Source organism: Balaenoptera ricei, chromosome 3 (genome assembly GCF_028023285.1).
Source record: "Balaenoptera ricei isolate mBalRic1 chromosome 3, mBalRic1.hap2, whole genome shotgun sequence".
Classification (NCBI taxonomy): domain Eukaryota; kingdom Metazoa; phylum Chordata; class Mammalia; order Artiodactyla; family Balaenopteridae; genus Balaenoptera; species Balaenoptera ricei.
In genome coordinates, this window is record NC_082641.1 from 29,523,470 (window position 1) to 29,538,316 (window position 14,847).

A 14,847-nucleotide genomic window follows, 5' to 3' on the forward strand; every position below is an offset into this window, starting at 1 on the left:
TGTCTGGTGACTAACACTACAATTTTTTCCAGCTTAAAAGTAAAAGTGTGTCCAGTAATTAAAGGCAGATGGCACCAAGGTAAGCATGGGGGAGTCAGTGTTTCTTTGACAGAAGCCAAGTTTTAGGGAGTGATACTCACTAAATGAGAAATTTCTCATTCCCTGGTGACACATGGCATTAGGGGATTTAGGAGGCAAAGAAGAATTTGTAAGGCAAACCCCACACCATCCCACAATTCTGTAACACAAGCATAAACAGTAGGTAAAGATTTCTAGGTCTAGATCCATTAAAAGTAAAAAGTTATCATTTTACACTTAATCCAATGAATTTGGTCAGAAAAGATGTTGTTAGTAATATGGATGAATCATACTGTTCAAAAGCATTCCATTTTTTAATGGCTTGGTTTTACCTTTATTTTATAATACTTAAATGAGCTTCTCTGATCTGATCCCCATGTGCTTGGTTCCATCTCACGTTATTTTTAGCAGCTTCTTGTGTGAGAGATGGGGTGAAGGAGGGAGATTACGTTTTGCAATCATGTGGAAGGGTGAAGAGAAAGGAGGAAAATTGTTTTGGTCCAATTTACATAAACAATTTCTGGATTATAGATCCTTAGCAGCAAAAATCCATCAAGAAAATTGTTTCAGCCATGAATGTGTTATTTTGCTATTTACATATCAAATAAAAATAAATAGAGGAAGGGGAGGCAAGGGGAATAAGCATTTACTGAGCCAGGCACTGAGCTGGGTGTTTTCAACAGCATGAATAGAAATATAATGATCACATGTTACTGGGATGATTTTGTTTGGCTGATCACATGTTACTGGGATGATTTTGTTTGGCAAGCGTTGTTTTTGGCGTGCGGTAAAAATGAAGATGCTCTAGTAATAGCGATTAGCAGAATCTCCCACACTGCTGACAAGGATTTAACTGTCCGTATTGCACTCTCAGAATGGAAGGAGACAAATGAATAAATCCATGGGAAAGAGAAAGCACAATGTGCAATAACCAAAGATTTACAGAATTAAAGATGCAAGATGAATCAGATGACTACAGTCTTCTATAATTCTTTAAGGCTAAAAAAAATAGGCATTACCATAAGTTCATGTAGAAATGAGTTTTCAAAATCAAAACAAGATTATTTCTGATATATGGCTGATTTTCCCCATACCATAATATCTTTCATGGTTAAAATCAAATAAGGAAAAGATTTATTTCTAGGGGCTTCAGGGAAGTCAAATTGTGAGAAATATCGCTATCGTGGCTTTGGGTAGCCACCTTGAGGTGACTTACAGTTAGGAAAAAATCTGCGTCTATAGTTTTGTTGGTTTTTACCTGGTGACTTACTATGTATTCTTTCTGGCTCTTATTCGTCAGCCAGTTTTTATAAAATGGAAAAATGGTTATTGAGAAAACCTAGCATAAACCTACTGACTGGTGTTAGAAGGTGTATTGTCATGTAAAAACAAAACAAAACCCCAGTAACATATTGTAAAAATCACTTCTAATTTCCTATGTAATGTTTAAGAATTTTGCTTGGCATTTTCTGGGAAGAGAGAAAAAGCAGAGGTAGTGGTAACTTTGAAAATATGGAACCTTTTGCTATTCCATAGCCTTCACTTCAATATGGCTTTACAGAAGACAGATCACCTAACAGTCCGGTTCTATAGGTTGCTTCGGTTTCCGTGTGAGACACATAAATTGTCTGAAATGACTGATCAAGCAGAAAAACAAGCCTCATGATGCAAATAACATTCAAGAAGTATAAGAGGTCACATGAAGCAAAGCTGGGGGGGTTGACTTTTAAACAGTTGTTGGATTGTACTTTAAACACTTACCCCAGAGCAGCTGTACAAGGGCAACTTATACTACTTCTAGACAAGATTAAGAAAAAAGTTAGTACATTCATGGTTTCATCAGAAAGATATGATTACATATTTTTTTCAGTTTTGTTTTCCAGACATAGAAACAATCATACTGAAATACATATAGATAGATTCTAAGTCATTAAATAATTATTTTCCTTTGTATTACATGGTGAGTTTCACAACAGGAGGATCATATATCTCAATGTGTGATACAGTTTTTGAACCACATAAAGCAATATAATATAAAATCATATAACAGCTACTTTAAAGTCAGGAATATCACATGGCAAATACACAGATATAGCACTGAAAATAGTCGAAGTGGGAGATGTGACATCTTTCATTTCTAAATGATAAGCAGTTTGAAGGAAGGACATTAGAACAAGAAGGGAGGTAGTTACTTTTAAAGCTTCCAAATCATTTTATCAGGAATTTTATAAAACAAATTGCTGTTCAGGAAAATCGTTGCCATATAGTTTTTCAATTTCAGATAACACAACAACAAGATATTTTGCCCCCTCAGGATTTGTGAAATTTGCATGGAAAAAACTCAGACTGGGTTTTGAAGTGTATCCACGTGAAGCATAATTTGACCATAACTATTAAACTATCATTTTTGATATTGCTACTTAAGTAGCTAAAGTTTTTAGAGTTAATTGTTTTTTCTTTTTAATCAGCAGCAGGTAAAAGGTTAACTAATAGACTGTGATTATCTAAGGGTCTCTCTCTTCACTGACAACAACCATGTAAACAGTACACGTTTTTCCCCTTTACACATCCCAGTGCTTCCTGACATGAAATCAGAGCATAAATCAAAGGAATCAATGTGGACAAAACAGTCGTGGGCATATGGTGTTGTGAGTTACGTACATCTCTTAGCCATAAACTCAGAACACTGAATAGATAATAGAGTGACTATGTCCAATAAAATTTGGGTTTAGCAGGCTACTCTCGGCATTTTGTGGAATCCTAAGATGCCCAAACATTTGGAAACACCCTATCTTTCTATCTCTTTCCTTTTATTGAAATAGATACCATGTAATGATCTCAGACCAAAAATCACCTTCTTGAAAGACACAAATCTAGGGAGAGAACTCCTGTTTGATTTGCAGATGACATGTATACTGATCATGAAATAAGTCCAGGCCATAACTATAAGTAGAACTTCTGGTTAGGTCATAAGCTCTCAAGCAATCATTTTGTGTTTTTAAGTTTCTGCTTAAGACCTCCACGGCCGAGTCGTCAATGTAGCTGGATTTATTAATGGCCTTTGAATGAATGAATGAATGAATTGGGCTAGAATCTCTAAGCCTGAGGACCTTTAAATGGGGTAACTTGTGACCCTCAACCTGGGTCTTGATATCTGTGTGGCTGATTTAACATTTGACTCAGTCCTTTGACTCAGGCCAAAGTCATCGTTTATGCATAATGTAGTTTCTTGCAAATCCTGTGGTTGCTACTGCACATAATGAACTCTCAGGAAAAATAAAGGCCCTGGAGTGAGAGCATAAGAAGCCTACAAGATGGACAGCTAAGAAGAAGAGAAGAAGCAAGGATGCTGAATGAAATCGATCTGACTTGGAGGAATGGATCTGTTTTTCTCTTCAGCAGTGTCACAGCCACATGGTCCACTGCTCCAGGTTAAGGCCACACCAGCAATATTTCCCTGTACTGTCCCTGGGCCTTCTATGGAAACCCTGGACTTTACTTAGATCATGAGCATCAAAGACAGTTAGAGCCGGAAGGGGTCTTAGAAACATTTTAGGCCAATCCACTCGTTTAACAGGTGAGGGAACAAGTGGCTAGAGTTTAAAGGACTTGCCTAAGATCACACAGCCTGTTTAGTGGCAGCAGGATGACCTCGACCTGAAAATTGAGTGCTCAGCCCACTACCCTAGCAACAACACAATTATGCTTGGGCTGAAAAAGAAATTGGTTCACTGAAGTACACACGAGGCTTTCATCAATGACAAATCTACGTTAGCAACCCTGCGGATGGTAATCCAGAGGCCTTTACATCTTTCTGCATGTGTGCAAATTTCCACGGTGCATGCGTTGCCCTTCTAAGGCCCTGGCATGCAAGTCCAAGCCATTCAGAAGTACATTAATATGTTTTCAAATTGAGGGTCTCAAGTAACAGGGTGGCAGGCTTATTCCAAAATCCTAGCCAGAGTCAATTTCTTGTCAGACAAAGTAAGCTACACTATTCACATCAGCTCTGTGGCAATTCAATGAAACAATAAATTAAAATCCACTCAATAGTTGCTGATTGGACCTTGGACCATTTAGTCATTCCCTTTCTGGCTTTTTCATTCATTTATCTAAAATGTAAGATTTACTTTCTAATCGATTCACTTTTCTTGCAAAAAGGAAACTTCAAAAAAATAAAAAAGTAAAGAAAGGCACTTTGTAAGATGTGTACAAATCTGTTTCTTTCATGTCTACTCTAAGGAGGTAGCGAAATTACTACAGGCAGAGTCAAGTCTTTCTGCCAGTGATGGGCAGTGGCGGGCAGCCTGGAGAAAGAGGCAGATTTGGGGACGGACCCTCCTTAGTCAAGCTGCACCCTGGGGCTCAGGTGCCTCTGGTTGTTCATCGGATTCTCCCGTTCAGTTGGGTCACTACAGGACAGTCAAACTCCTTCATCTCGTACAGATGGTAAGGGATTGACCAGCTTTGGCCCAAACCAGTGAAAGCAAGTATTTAGTACATAACCGCCTACCAGGATTGGCCTTAGGCACTTAGGAGATGGAGAGTCTGTTAAATGTCAGTGACATGGCTGATTATAACTTGTGCTCATTTGAGGTGACTTGTACACATTTGCTAAAACTGACCAGAGAAGATTTTGCAGTTTGAGTTATAAGCGTCCATAAATCATCCATTGGCTATCCCTTTCCGTGTGCTTTGTAACTTGAATATTTAAGTGTTTGTTTATAAAAATATGACCTTTATAATTAAAAGCTTAAGGCTTTTAAAACCAAACGTGCAATGGTGGTGCATAATCCATGGGAGAAAAAAAAACAAACCAGAATCAGCCACCTGATATAAGAAAAGTGTTTTTCTTTCTAAAAATCAAAGCCTCTTTCAATGTCTTTTTAAAAATATCTCATGCCTCTTCTCTCTACACACATATTTGCACATAATCTTAGACTATGATTCTATACCTACATGATGTATAAAATGCATGTGCAATATGTTAAGATCAGTTGGACTTGATGATTTGCAAGTGAAATAAAATGAGCACATCGTTGAAGAGGACTTGTATTTCTATGATAAAGGGCAACTATTTGTTAGCTTAATTATGATACAAGGCATTGGTTAATTATCTTTGCTGGACACTATTCAGTGAATCATGGAATCAAGGAGTCGGAGTTTAAAAGGACATTAGAGATTATCCGGCCTAACATTTCCTTCAGAGGAAACTGAGGCCCAGAGAAGGGAGTTGATCTGTCTAAGGTAACATAATTAGCATTAGAAGCTGGGTCTCTTGACCCCCAATCTGCATACTTTCATTCGACTAGGGAATTCCTTCACAGAAAATAGGCTAGACCATGAAAAAAACACAGTTTATTAAAGAGTGCTAACTGACCATAGAATTATAGCCTTGGCTTTAGTTAACAAGTGGTAGTAATTTACTTGGTGTTTTTTTAAGGATTTAGTTTGTCTTCAGCCATGACATTTTTTTCCATATATGCCAAATTATATATCAAAAGCAGACTATTTTTGAATTTCATACTATCAGAGTGATTGATATACATCTTGGAGGAGATTGGACTGTTTTGGGGAAAGGTTTAGTCTGTATCGGCTTTGAAGGGCAGAGTCTTTTGTCAATGCCTCTCAAGGTGGAATATATTCCCTGGCCCTCTTAGAAGTTGTGTGTACTTTTGCAGGTCATTCTCTACCATTATGTGAATCCTAAACCACTAATGTGTTTTAAAAAATGATGCCTTTTTCTTACAGTACTGTTCAGTGCAAGTCAAATAGACTCGACCTGTACTTTCCAGGAGAGGATTGCTCCCTGCACTAAAATAAGCTTTAGTGGAAATGATCATCTCGGGCAATGCTTCTCAATCACTGCGCACATGAATCATCTGGGGATCTTAGCAAAATGCAGATTCTGATTCTGTGGGTTTGAGGCCGGGGTGGGGTGGAGATTCTGCATTTCCAAGCATCGCCCAGGGGATGCTGATGTAGCTGGTCAGACCATATTTTGAGTAGCCAGGATCTAGGGGATTGAATAAACTTGGACAGCTTTCCCAAATAGCCCCCTCACTCTTAACATGTTGTTTGCATATTTGGAGAATAGAGCCTCAGATTTATTACTTTTGCATTTCTGGAAGCTCTGGCAATGTGTTCACTTTCACACATCAGGCCACTTCTGAGTCCAGTTCCTATCAACATGGACTCATTGGGCTGGAATATTTAGCTCACAGAGGGAGCTCAAATTCTCTATGTTCCAGCTAGTGAGTGGACACAGAAATGGATTTGCTGTCAGGTGAAATGGACATAGAGGCAGGCACTTCAATGAGTCATGGATGTGCTCTTTCAAATGGAGATCCAGGCTTCTGACTGCCCTTGGAGAGCCTGCCCTTGGAACTGACTTGGGGCTTCCGACCTCCATACCCTGGCCTTTGTAGTGGTTCCCGCTAATCCACAGATGCCTGGTTTCTTGGAACTTTTCTTTGGATACTTCTGACGTGAGTGCTCTCCCTGCCTCTGCCAACATTTTGCAAGTGGATCTGCTGGATCTACTCCTGAGAGACACGAACTCCTGGCTTTACTTAAAATGTCCTTCCTGCCCAAGATCGTTCAGAAAAGCAGAACAAGAACCCTCTCTCTAGGACAGTGCGTTAGATGTTACCACTCTCCTTTTTCATTGTAGCTTTATGAATATTCACCCAGAGAAGAGCAGAAGCCCTGGAGTAGCCCTAAATTACAAAGAAGTAATTTCCGGTCTGTGGAGAGCCCTAAAACTCTAGCTCTGTGATTGTTGTTTAAAGTATCCTGGAGATAAAAAAGAATCAGCTAAACTATACTACATTGTGTTGGAAACTGAATATTGTCATCCGCTTCATATTCCTCAGTGGGCTTTGGGTTGGTGTGGCATTTTATTCCACAAACAGGGACTGCATATATCACTCTGTACTGTAAATAGTCCTTATAACCACAAAGCAGAAAATACTGTACCCACTGAATAGGTAAACAGCTGTCCTGGGAAGGTAGAAAACAGTGTTTTACTTACCTAAGTGATAGAAAAATAGTCTTCAAAAATACATTGTTAAACTTACGGGTTTATATTAAAGTAAAATTTGTATGTACAGTAAGGCAGTACTTCCATTAGCGATTATCTTTTAAATTAAAGTTAGTCTTTTGGGATTTTTTTTCACTAACAGAAGACTAGGGTGTGTAATAAATTATCTATCATGCTGAAATGAAGCAGGAAAACATTTTAGAAGGATTCACCACATGAAACTCATTTGCCTCTTATGTAAGAAAATTTCACTTTCTAAAACTCTATTCTTCAGAAACTTCAGAATGAAATACAATTTAGGGGGGGAAAAATCCATGCTTAATAAGTTCAAACTATTTTAAGAAAAAATCGGAGGCATCCTTTTTATTTGCATATTGGCAATGCGTCATTAAGGTAATAGGAACGGATGTAAACAATTTGTCAGGTGTTCTAGAATGCACCTTTTTTTTAAGTGTGTTTAATTTGGTTAATCCTAATAAAATGAAAGAGGAGTGCAAAGGTTAAGCAATTGGTCTTCAAAAGTGCTTTTCATGGCATTTTTCTCATATCTACCATCTTCCTGTGGTAAACAGTTTTGACTAGTTCATATCCTTCTGTCACATACCAGACCATGAAAGCCTGTTCCAGGGGATATACCTATTGGCACTGTCCCTCAAGAATACTAAGCAATGTGCTTTTATTTCATTGAACACATAATTTTATAACTGATAGCAAAACGTAAATCTACAAATCACACGAAACTAAACGATTTGCTCTGGAATCAGCTGTTGGAGAAAGAGGCAACTGGTTGAAAATGGATCATGAAGAGGAGTGACCTGGGAGTTTGGTAGTGCCATTCCAACCCCGTTCTCGAGCCTTCTCTGGTAGAGTGCATTTCATGTACTCTGTAGTGTTACCTGAAGGAGAATCACATTTTAACCCATCCTTCCATGAATCAAGCTCTCACTGAAAGGAGTGCATAAAGCCTGTGGGATGCAGGTAATCCAACCCACCGAGCTGGAGTCTGCAGTTGCTCGGGGCCGCGGGGAAGGAGGCCAGGTCTACCTCGGCTGGAATCTGTGGCAGGGATGGCGGGGCCTCCTTGGCTGGTTCTTCAAGCGGAGCCAGGTCTTGCGCTCGCCGATCCTGCACCAACACCAGGATGTTGTTATCCATCACCCGGGACACCTTCGAGTACTCCTTGCTGGTTTCAGGGGTGCTGGTCCTCTCCGCCCAGCCGCTGTTCTCGTTTGGTTTCGGGAACAGTGCCAGCGCTCCATCTTTGCTGACTTTGTGGATCTCCACGTACTCCAGGGGTCTAGCAGAGATCGAGGGGGTCTTGTCCTGGGGCAGCAGCCGTGCCGCGTCTCGGTCAGTCTCGGAACGGAAGCTTTCTGACTCCCTCTGCTCAGCTGCCTTCCCTTCCCCGCCTGTCTCAATGGTTTGCGAGGGTTTTAAAGCATGTGTGTCTGTTTCGTCCAACAAAGCGGATGCAGCACCTGCCGTGCCCAGGCCCAGCTTGCACACATCAGCAACGCTGTGGTAAGATGATCTGGGGTAGGGCAGGCTGGGGGGCTGCAGCAAAGGCCACGTTGAAGATTGGGATCCGCTGGCATGAAAGGAGGGGATTTTGCCTTCCACGCTTGTGCTCTGAGGGTCTTGGGGCTGGGTAACATTTGTTTCGGGTTTCTCTGCCTTCTCAAGGCCCTCAGGAGTGTGGAACTTGGAGGGATTGGCCCGAGGTTCATCACACTTTTCAGACAAAAGGGAAGGGCTGTCGCAGCTGCCCCGGCCAGAGTCGCTGTCGGGATCCAAGTGTGTGGGCCTCACGCCGTGCCCCGGGTGCTCTTTGGAGTGAGCCGGCATCAGCTGCTGGCCTTCACTGTCATCCACCTCTAAGAACTCCACCAGTAAGTCCTCGCAGTCGGAAGTGGGAGGGAAGTCTTGGCAGCCCAGGGCGCTCAGAAGTTCTTCGGACTTGCCCTTCTATCGAAACACAGACACAAGGCAAGAAGGCTGTCAGGTTCGTAACATTCCAAATCGACATCGCAGCCAAGTCTGTGTTCCTGACTGTGGGACGGTGGGATGTGGTCACGGCCTAACAGAATTTCCCAAACGTCAGACATTTGTGTCCCAGGCCATCTAGAATCACCTCCTGGACTATTACTCACCTAATATTTTTCTTTAAGTCAATTCATGATTTTAACTTAGTCTTTCTCTAAGCAATAAGGATCACGAGTTGAATGGGCAAGTAGTATCTGTGCATATAATAAAACTATAACTATTAGATAAGAAAAGCTTGGGAAACATCTAAACCCATAGTGCTCACGCGTGCACTTGGTACTGGGACTCACTAGTTCTGAAATCTGGTTGCTGGCCTCCTAACTGGCTCCTTCACCCCACGTTCTAGAGTCTGGGAGTGGGAAGTCGATTCTCATCGTTTCCTTCTTCTCTCCCTTCTCCTCTTCCTTGCTTCTCCCTCCCCGTCCCTCCCTTCACCTCCCATCCCACTCCTTCATTTCCTTCGGCTCCATTTCCCCTCCCTCCACTCCTCCCCCACTTCCTGCCAGCCCGTATTCCCTCCATCTCCTTCGGTTCCTCTCCCTCCTCCTTCTCCTCTCTATCCTCCTCTCCCCCCACTTCTCCTTTGGCCTCCTCTTCTTATTTTCCACACTTCTCCAGATGCTCTGACTTAGGTCAGGGACTGCTGCCTAAATCTTGGCTCTCTTACTTATTAAAGGGTCTATGGCTTTGGATAAGCTGTTCTGTGATCCTCAGTTTCTCCATTTGTAAAATGGGAATAATAGTACCCATCTGGGAAAGTTCTTTTGAGAATTAAGGATAATGGCATTAAAAATCCAAGAACTTTTTTTTCTGACACAAAAAGCAGTTTTTAAAAGTCATTAAGTCCCTGTGGCTACAAGGTCAAATTGCGAGCTAAACAATAATTCATTTAGTTAGCTGAGATGTTCATGCTGGGTCTATAAAGGTCAGTGCCAGAGACTGGAGAGCAGAATAAGAGCCCAAATTCTGGGGCTCTAGCTCCTGCTCTGATATCTGCAATCAAAGTGAATGCCATCAAGCCAAATTCCCCAGGACTCACTCTTCACATTCTTGTGCTTTTGGCCTCACAGTGGCTGGGGTCAAGTGACAATGTGTAGGTGACTGCTTTTATATACATCAGTGTTAAGCAGAAGGTCAAATTGAAACTATATATTTCAACCTGCAGAGAAATTTAAAATGTTCTAACACTGAGAAATTTAAAATGTTCTAACACCTCTTTTCATTTGAAACACTTAAATTTAATTCCCACTTGAATCGGTCTAAGTGGGCCCTGGCAAACACCAGTTCCACTGTACTGAGCCAGTCTTAACTGAGCTCTCAAACTGAGCAAAAATTGCAATAGGATATTCTGTTACTATGGCCTTCTGTAAGGAACATTCAAGTGAGAGCTTACACCAAAGTATGACGGAGGGGCTGGTGGTAGGTTCCTTGTTCGTATTCATCAAAATATAAACCCTCTTTCTCAATTGATTATTTGTACAAAATGTTTTTGATGGGGCTTATGAAAAGACCTGATAAACCTAGCAAGCATTCCTATGTGTTTTGAGGTTTTCTTGGCTTTCTTTCATTGCCCTCTGACACTTAGTATCTGATGGTAAGTACCCTCATGCCTCCCACATCTTTCTGTAAACACACGTGTTGAAGAGGAGGGACAGCTGGTCCAGGATGGCCGAGCTGACCAGGCTGCACTGATGGGAACTGTGTGCTCGTGTGTAAAGATAATGAGTTTAGAGAAGCTGGTCACAATACATTCTTACCTCTGGCACTTACCTCCAGCAGATGAGTATCAAATCCTTTTATTTTTGGCCCAGGAACCGGAGGGAGGATGCAGGTCACCATGCTATAAAAAGATTTGTGAGATAAGATAAGTGCGCATGTTTTCACTTTGTAATTTTTGAAAGATTAGCATTATCTCCAAATAGCTGCTACATGGACTGCGGTAGGTAGAAGTTAGAGCTCCGAGGCTACGTGAAACTAACAATCAGTGGTGAAGACAATGAATAATTCTAGAGGTCAACATCAAAATGAATGCTGGCTAATTAACTCTGGCTGATTCTGAAACGACTAGGGGATTATTTGCTGTTCTTGCCAGATTTTTACTATTTCACAACTGTGAGCCTCCATTTGATGGAAAGAGCATCAACTTCAAATGTGTCTATTCTGCTTCTGCTAGTACTGATAAAAGTCTTTCATGGTGAACACACTGCAACTAATGGCTAAAATGAGGTGCTTGAATTATCTGTAGGTTTCCATCATTTTTGTATTGTCTTTTTTGGCCATTATCCCTGACAACCATGATTGGGAGAAGGGTTGATAGACAGTGAAGTACCTGTAGCCCTTCAAAGCCACTGCCCAGACCATAATCAAACAGATGACAGCAGAAAGAACGGCCACAAAGATCCACACGGTTGCATCTTTCATTGAGAAGTCTAAAAAGCAAACAGCCAGAAAGTTTTGATCACATACAGCATCATTAAAAACAAACAAACAAACAAACGAAACAAATCAATGAAACTTTTGAACATAAGTTCCACCCCTCCACACCTTTTCTGATTTGAACATCAATCCAGAGTAATATTAATGATGGATTTAATTTTTTCCAATATTATTAAATTTTAAAGTTGCATATATTTTACAGTACTCTAAAATTTTCAAAATCCTTAAAAATATTATTTGATTTGATACTTTTATAGGAAGTTCAAGGGTACATGGTCAGTTGCAGTAATAATAATTAAGAAAGCTAACACTTATTAAGTTCTTAGTAAAAACCACATGGTGTTAAGCTCTTTACATACATTGCCTGTATGTAAAGATGAGGAACTGAGACTCTAAGAGTGGTTTACCCAGAGGCATGTAGCTATAAAGTTGCAGTCTGGGATTTGAACCCAGGCCTTCTGCCTCTAGACCCTGTGCTTTTATTTCGTAAGATCCAGGGCTGGACTGGATGCACACTCTTATGGCCTATAATTCGGTGCTCTTTCCAGTATGCCAATGCGAGCCCTGATACTTTGGCCAGGCAAGTTGTCACAAGAGCTAGGCTTCGCCATGCAGTTCTGGGCAAGACTTCTAACTCCACTGACCTTTGGTTTCCTCCCTTTCAGTTCCTAACGGCAATTCTGTTCTCTCTGAATATTTGAGATGGTTGGGAGGAACAAACAAGGTAAAGACTTTGTAAACTGTAAAGTACTTGAGAAATGCAAATGATTCATTTCCTGTAGAATGCCAGCTGCCATGTTTAATAGCACTTAAAGAATTGGGTGCCTTTTATATACTGTTCCTTGACTAAGAGACCAACATGTAATTGTCTTCAAGGACTGAAAATCAATTCATGCTTTTCAGATGGGATAGCGCCTTACAAATTTTGGGAGAACTAGATGATGACCTTGAATGATAGGAATGGGGCAGATAGGGAGGGCAGAATGACTGACCATCAAGCCCTCTGAGACATTTCAAGCCCATGACTGCAGACTTATCCTAGAAACTGGTCCTCACTGACAGTGACCCAGGGAGCAATGCTATACTTCCAAATGTCTTTGTGTTGAGTGGAGAGATGATAAACTCATCTCTACTCATTCTTCTGGCTAAGACTCAAAATAGTTTCTCTGTTAGTAGTTACTACATACAAATTTACTAAACTCATTCTATTTTAAAAATATTTAGGAGTATAAGCAAAAGGGAGCAAAGACACTCACCATTAGGTATCTGGATGGAGCTCTCTGGGCTCCACTCACTCCAGAATCCATGGTCTGGCTTGCAGTGAACCTGGACAAGGTATTTCTGTCCTGGATATAAGCTGAGAATCTTAAACTGAGTCTGCTGCCCAGCGAAATGAGTCTAAGGGAGGCCAAGGAAAACAGAAGTCACTCTGACTTGTGTTATGAAGAAAGAGACTTTTTCTTTAGGCAATAAACTATTGGAGGAGTGAGGCCAAATGATCACACTTAGTAAATACCCTGTTCACACCATTCCACCCTCTCAGCCCATCCCTTCCTCCTGTTAAATACTGCTCACACAAAAATCAATAGGCTTTCTATCTCTCCATTTGGAACTCTACTTCAGAAAGACAAATGTTCTGCTCCCTACACCTTGCTTTCTAAATTCTACATTATGGAAGGTGACTAGTTAATAACATTGGAAAATTGTTCTTTTCTAAACTCTAATAAAATAATTGATTCAAGGATCATTCACTGATGTAAAGCCACTAGGTGGAAGAGAACTGGGAATTCATGAACACGGAAGCAATTGTGCACAAATTAAACATGAGTTTACAATCAAGGGATCAAGATGTGATCTCCCCGATCCAGAGGGCACTTTTAACATCATTTATGGTAGGTTGAGAAGATGATCTTTGTTTCCTGATATGATGGAATATGAAGCATATATATCACCTCTGAAGTTTTCTTGCCAGAAATTGTTCACCTAGAGTCTAATCAAGTCTTTAGACCTAATGTCTGGTTACAGGAAATATGGGGACAGAGAAACTGGCTAAATGACCTCACAAAGAACTAATCAGACAAATGCAGAAGGTGGGGCATTCTATGTAACAAGTGGCCCAGTCTCCTGAGCACGTTGAGAGTGAAGGGATATATCAGCCAGCCACAGTGAGTGATTCTGGAGTGGATTCTGGTTTGAACAAACCAGCTGTTAAAAATATTTTTTGAAGCAATTGGGGGAATTAAAATATGGACTGGCCATTAAATGATATTAAGGGATTCGAAAAGATGATATTAAGGAATTTCAATTAATTTTCTACATGCGATCCTATTATTTTGGCTATATTTAGGAATATTCCCTTTTTAAAAGAGACATATACTAAACTATTTAAGAGTAAATTATCATAATGCTTATAATTTATTGTACTATTTGTTTACAGTGAAGTATTTTAAAGTGAATAAAAATGCCATTAGCCATGGACTGGTTACACTGACATTTTTTCCTCCCACTTAGTGCCATTTAAGTACTCTCACAGATGTTAGAGCTAAGATATCCTGAGGGAGGTGGGTTGAAAACCCGGCAGAAGTGGCTGTTCAGTTGCAAGGAGCTAGTCCTGGGAGAGCTGTAAAGATGAGCCCGCATCCATCCCAGTGGAGGGGAGAAGGCCCTTCCACACATGGGTGGGTAACGTCAGCATCAGGAAGGCAACATGGTGGCCCAATAATTAGGGGGCATGACCTATTCTCAGTTGGAGTACTTCATCTTTGCCAAAGGACAGGGTTCCCTCCAAAAGCTTCCGGTTGACTCACCTCCCACTCAGCTGCTTTCTCAGGTTTTAATCGAATTTCATACTGGAGTGTGAGCCAACCAGATCTTACATCAACCAGGGTGGGTGGAAACCATTTTATCCACAGATATGGTTTGCTGTCTTCTGGCTGTTTTAATTCCAAAGTCAGGTTCACAGGAGGGTCTGGTTCAACTGTAGATATGAAAGAAACTCCACATTTAGTCAAATATGGGTATCTGAATCCAGAACTATATGACTTAGAGGTAGATCTCTCTACCTTTTTTCTCTCCATGGTTATGAGACACTTGGTATTTGATGTCAGGTTCCTTTAAGTACAGGTCTGTGAACGCCTCCTTAAGGGTGAGGTGCCTAGGCCATACTCCCCAAAGCAATCTATAGATTTAATGTGACCCCTATCAAATTACCCATGACATTTTTCACAGAAGTAGAACAAATAATCCTA

At 40.8% G+C, this 14,847-nt stretch overlaps 1 protein-coding gene across 3 annotated transcripts in view; it reads right to left on the reverse strand.

Moving 5' to 3' along the window:
- Positions 1-7,277: 7,277 nt before the first annotated feature.
- The window catches only part of PRLR (prolactin receptor), a 176,474-nt gene continuing 168,904 nt past the window's right edge, over positions 7,278-14,847 (reverse strand). For all 3 annotated transcript variants that reach the window (XM_059919245.1, XM_059919246.1, XM_059919247.1), the window contains 5 exons: positions 14,407-14,576; positions 12,856-12,997; positions 11,493-11,592; positions 10,934-11,003; positions 7,278-9,085 (listed from right to left, as the gene is read on the reverse strand). In XM_059919245.1, the coding sequence (XP_059775228.1) occupies positions 8,063-9,085; positions 10,934-11,003; positions 11,493-11,592; positions 12,856-12,997; positions 14,407-14,576 (1,505 nt within the window). In that variant the 3' untranslated portion in view covers positions 7,278-8,062. The remainder of the gene's footprint in view (positions 9,086-10,933; positions 11,004-11,492; positions 11,593-12,855; positions 12,998-14,406; positions 14,577-14,847) is intronic.